Genomic DNA, 5,732 nt, shown 5'->3' with positions numbered 1-5,732 from the left:
GACGACAAGGACTTGGCTTTACTCGCCGACTGGCGGTGCTATATTGAACTAGGGAAAATCGCTCAAACGGCTATAGCGCCAATCAATAAAAAGATAAATCGACTTTCATTGAAGAAGTCTGAATCCTCGTTGGATATTAAGAGGGTGATTTTTGTAACCGTGGGGGTCTTGCGGTAGCTTCTATCCTAGACAATGGTGTCGCAAAGGCATACCATTGTCTTCTAGCCCAATTAAGGCATTAAATTTTAGACAACTTTCTGAAACATCTAACGGCTCTGAATACCCAGTTGAGAGTTACATACTTATACGTACGTCAATGTTAATCAATATGCTTTCCGAAAATATTTAGCAATCTAGAATGCCATTTGAAAATACCTGTATTTAATTCTTACTGAGTTGGGCACAATTGAAATAATTCATTGATACACTCGAACGCTAACGAACATCTGTACAAATAATTTAAAGCTTTCATGGGTAATTCCGTGTCAAATCGACCAATATTTGGACTCGACCGCTTTCGATTTGGATGAAATTTGATCAGAAGTTTTTTTCACCCTATAATGAAGTTCCACCAACAGAAAAAAATTAAAAAAAAAAAATGTTTGCAATATTAAAAATTTCACTGTTTTTCCAGTTTTTCAAAAGCTTCAAAAAAACATCTTGGAATCGTCTTAGAGAGGATACTTTGGCCTACAAAAATATATGTATTAAAAAATATATTTAAAAAAATATGAAAAAATTGCAAAATTGCAAAATTTTTAAAATTGAATAAATCAGAAACTAATATTTTTTTAGCTAATTTTTTTTGCATGGTACCTCTGCATGTTCTTAAATGATATGAATTTTTAAGTTTTGGTAAAAACAAAAAATATTTTTTTTTTTCGCAAGCTATTAATAAAATATTACACTTTGCAACAATTTTAGGGTCGTGGAATCTAACGGGGTTGAGACCAACACAGATGTGTAATGCTGGATTAGTGTAACAGAACCCTAAGGGCTATTTGCTCAAAGCCTGGTTGACACTTATCTCCGATTAACATCGTGATCGACCTCTTTGACTCCATGCATATAACAGCGTGTCGGTAACGTCGATAACGATTTTTAGCCGGCGATTAGTGTAAACCAGGCTTTTAGAAAACCAGGTAAAAATTAAGATTTTGAGTATTAATATTTGATTCCCATTCAATTTTAAAATCATTTTAATTTTTCCAGATTAAAACGAAGGGATGAGGCATCAACTTCAGAAAACGGAGGGAAAAACGACCTAGCTAACATAATATATGTATTTTGAGAATAATATTTTTTGATTAATTCAATTTTGAAAATTTAGCAATTTTGCAATTTTTTAATTTATTTTTTAATAAATATATATTTGTAGCCCCAAGTAACCTCTTCAAAACAAGTCCAAGGTGTTTTTTGCAGCTATAATAGTTGTTGGGATATTAAAAAAAATTAACTTGAAAAACTGGAAAAATAGTGAAATTTCGAATTCAGCATAACATTTGCTACTTTTTTTTTTAATTTTTTCCTGTTAGGGAAACGTCATGATAGGTTGAAAGAAAACTTCTGACCAAATTTCATCCAAATCGAAAGAGGTCGAGTCCAACCATTGGTCGATTTGAAACGGAATTACCCTCATAGAAAAAGTAAAATTACGACTCACCTCTGGTATTTTCGTGTTTGAGTAGATACATATGTAAATATGAACATACTACATATGTGTGTAACAGTAGATGCGCGATGCTATTTTTTGTGTGGTGATTTTCGTATGTGTGTGCATGTCGATTTATATTTACATATATGAATTAGTGGGTGTTGGTTAAGATTATTTGATCAGACATTGCATTTGTGCATTTTTCTTGTTTGCCTGCCTGCAGTTGCGTGAAGTTAGTAACAGTTTCATGAAATGTATTAGCAAATTATTGTGTCTGAAAGCAATGCACATACATATGTAAGTGTGTAAATATTTATGAACTCATAGATTCGATATAGAAAGCTGAAAATTTTACATGCAGTCCATTGAATTCCGCACAGTGGACTCACCTCATCTTCGTCCATTTCTTTCGCTGAGCGGCCTCTTGCGTGGCCTCTTGCACTTCCGTTGGCAATTCGATGTCCTCTCGATGGGGCTCCGCTTCGTCCTCAACATGCGAGAATGTTACCTTCTTGTCGGACGGAGCTGGTGATGGCTCCTTCTTAATAGCTGACTTTAGATCTAATGGCTCGTGATCTTCGACAATGCGAAGATTAATATCCCCACTAGCCGCATCACTTTCTTCCGTTACTGGGGATAGTTGAGTGCGATTCCGATCCTCGTCCGATGAGGCAGAGTCGATGGATGAGAGCGGCGCGAGCAAACTCATGGCTGGCTTATCAATGGCTGACGTTCCAGCAGCGGCGGCGCCAGCAATTTGCTCCTCCTCACTGCTGCCCATTCGATCAAGTGGCAGAGACTTTGCTCCTTCTTCAATATGCCTTAATGTTGAGCTGTCTTGCTTGGCCAATGATTGTTTAAGTGCCTCAACAGCCCCTAGCGGCAGTATATTAGCGTCTCCAGCCGCAGGCTGAGCCAAAGCTTCCGCCTGCACCTCCGACTCTATTTCTTCATAGACGTGTTCTCGTCGCAGACGTGGGGCTTTCCTTGGCGCTGGGGCAGAAGTCGCCACAACCTCAGTCGGCGGAGTAGATATGCTCTCACTTACGTCTGCTGTTACATCTGGCTCGTTTGCGGTGGATGCAGTGCTGATAGTTGGCGTCGCTCTGCCATCTTTTAACGAATCGGGAATTTCGATTATCTCATCGGGCACAACAATGCCAGCTGCCTCCGACTCATTTGTATCCATTGGTTGATCCGCATGATGAGAGGAATTTTCTTCTTCTTGTCTGCCATCATCCCTGCGCTTTCGACTTGGTGACTCGTCTAGCTCCATTATTTCCAGTACATCGTCCGAATCTTGTTTCTCTATGAAGTGAGGTATTTCGCCACGTTCTGCTTTTGGAGACTTCTTTAATTTGAGAATTTTCGTTTCTTCCCCTAGCACAATCTTCTCGTCCTTGCCCAAATGAATACGCCGTATATTGAGCCGTTTCTTTTGGCGGTCCGCCATGCTTTTCAACTTCTTCATTATGGGGTAGCAATGCTTCTGTTCTGTATTCTTACCGTTAACAAGTATCTGGGGATTAGGTTGCGGTATATTTTCCTGGCTATGGTGTCGACTACTGCTGGTCGACGCGCAAGGCAGTGATTGTGCGTCTTCGTTCGAGCGTCCACCCTTACGACGTCGGAGATAACCGCGAATTTTATCCAACCGAGTGGGCTTTCTGGGCCTGCCAGTTGCGAGTATAGAGTCAGAGACACAAGAAATGCTTTCGCTGCGTAAGCTGTGTGTTTCTTCGTCTTCGGGCGCCGATTGCAGATAGTCTTCTTCGCCTTCGGATAGTTCTTGTATATACCGCTCGGGTTGCTTCACAACAACTTGCTCGTCAATGCGAACCTTCTTCAATGACTTAGGAGACTCTGAAACAAATCGAAATTCTTGGGACTTTCGCAAGAGTAGCACAATTTCCGGCTCCTCGTCTGGTCCAAGCGGACGTTTGTACAGGTGTGTCCAAGGATAACCGCCCTAACCAAAGCAAAAGATTAAAATAAGTAACTAAATATATCTGTGCACATATGTATTTTATATCTCCACTGGCTTACCCGATCTTTTGCGCGCCGTAGATCCTCCCACCGATATGTCTGCAGTGGTACTGGTGGTCGGTCAGTGTGGCTCTGTATAAGGTACTTCTTCAATGACTGATAGTATTCGCGCTTGCAATCGTCGGCAAGTTTCTGCGCCTCTGCGTTGCTATCGATGTGCGGCAAAGACTCCAAAAACAGCTTACGGTCCTGTACGTCCGACGGTGTTTTCGGTGAAGGCACGTTCACAATTTTAAGCTCGTTTGGTTTTGTTTGATCGACGTCAACTTTTAAGGCTTCACCGTTGCTGTCGCTCCTCAATTGTGTGGCGGCGTGGCTTGGTTTCGATGACTTGAGTATGCTCGTTACTTCCGACAACTGTGCATCGACCTTTTGTGACAGTGAGTTGCTTATTTCGTCTAGTAATGAAGTGGTTTGTTCAGTCTTTTCTTCTTTTTCTTTTCGGTAAAGTATTTCCGCCGTGGAGGCCTCAGTTTTTACCTCCGTCGGTTTGTTAGCTCCAGCGTTAGCTTTAAGTTCGTTTTTTGCTTCGCACTTTTGAAGTGCCTCCAACACTTCACGTTCTATTTCATTCACTAGCCTCTCGGCGGCCTCTTTAATCGCGTCGCTAGCCACAGACGGTTCTATACGTTCCGCCGCCTCCGGTTCTGGCACGGTCGCCGTTTCGATCAGAGTTTTCGTTTCGCTTTTTGATTCGGCTTCAGCAATTCGCTGCGCTTGTCTCGTCTGCACCACAGACTCAATAGGTTTTTTCGATATTGCGCCCGCCGGTTCCACTTCGATTACCGTCCGCAAATTCACTTCCGTCTCAATTTTCGACGAACCTCGTATCAATTCATCTTGCTGAGGCGGCAATTCGTTTATCCCAACACTGTCGTCAGGTGTTTGATACTCGTCGTATGTCTCTATTAAATGAGATTCAATATCAAGTACATGACCCTGATCGGCACTGCCGCTATTACTGCTGCATTGTCTCGCAACGGTTGGCGGTGGTGAAATAGTTTCTTTCGTCGCTTCTGTGTCGCCCCTTTCGGTCGAATTAGGTATTTGGCTCGTTGCACTTTCGTTGCTACAACTAGTTTCGTTGTTAGTTAGACTATGTTTGCTGCTGACTAGATCATCATCGTTGGCCCCCGCTGTGTCCGAGGTATCCACTTCCGTTGACGACTTCTCTACATACACCGGCGCATTGACTGAAGCACTTGGAGCGGCTGTAACCGTTATTGCAGGGCTCGATACTGCTGCAGATTGCGATGTGGTCTCTGCTGACGATCCGTCTTCTGTTGCTTGCGGCTGTGTGTGTTTGTTGTTGATCACTTCAAGTATAGTTTGCTGCTGCTCAGTTGGACTAGTTCCAGCACCGGGTAATGACACTATAAGTAAGAGAAAATGCAAAATCAACAGACTGTGCTGCAGTGGTCGGTTCTCTAATTTTAGTTGAATGGAATTTCAAATACATTGGACTACAACAATTTGTTTTATGCGTGAAACGAGAAACAAGTGATCGGCACACAGAACTCATGAAACGTCAGCAAAACTATTGCACGAACAGATATAGACAGAGACAGAAATGTATACAATAGGGCGCGCGTTACATAAGAATGAATGACGAGATTATGGAAGAATTCCCACAGCTAAATAAGCAAGGCGGGGAAAAGACGAGTAAGTAGCCCAAGGACGTCTAAAAACTGTAGCGGCAAGTGCTTGTAAATATTTATATTCGGACTTATGCTTGACGGCTAATGATCCTTCTGGCACTTCAACGCACCTGTTTACATACATATGTACACACTAAACAACTACGAATTTATGTACCACACTTTGTACAGACCAAACAGTCGCTGAAATGTAATTACGAAATACCCGAAAAACAATTTTAAACGAACTAATTGTTCGGAGCAAACCGCGAACTACATACATACATACATATGTACATATGTATGCAAAGTCAAAAATTTCTAAATTTCCCCAATCTCATCACAGTTTTTCTTTCGTAAAATTTTAGTGTACATACATATCTACTTCACTGTGT

At 41.6% G+C, this 5,732-nt stretch overlaps 1 protein-coding gene across 1 annotated transcript; it reads right to left on the bottom strand.

Annotated features, from left to right (window-relative positions):
• Positions 1–388: 388 nt before the first annotated feature.
• Positions 389–5,073, bottom strand: LOC108365895 (uncharacterized; the record flags this gene model as incomplete). Its single annotated transcript, XM_017620103.1, has 3 exons — positions 389–446; positions 2,044–3,623; positions 3,701–5,073. Coding segments are annotated over 3 exons (3,011 nt in total), but the record flags the coding sequence as incomplete, so codon positions are not given.
• Positions 5,074–5,732: the final 659 nt, after the last annotated feature.

This window comes from Rhagoletis zephyria, unplaced genomic scaffold, assembly GCF_001687245.7.
Source record: "Rhagoletis zephyria isolate East Lansing unplaced genomic scaffold, Rhagoletis_zephyria_1.1 Rzeph_scaffold_02043, whole genome shotgun sequence".
NCBI classification, from domain to species: domain Eukaryota; kingdom Metazoa; phylum Arthropoda; class Insecta; order Diptera; family Tephritidae; genus Rhagoletis; species Rhagoletis zephyria.
Note: the sequence above shows the minus strand (reverse complement) of the source record. Positions and strands in the feature narration are given on the sequence as shown.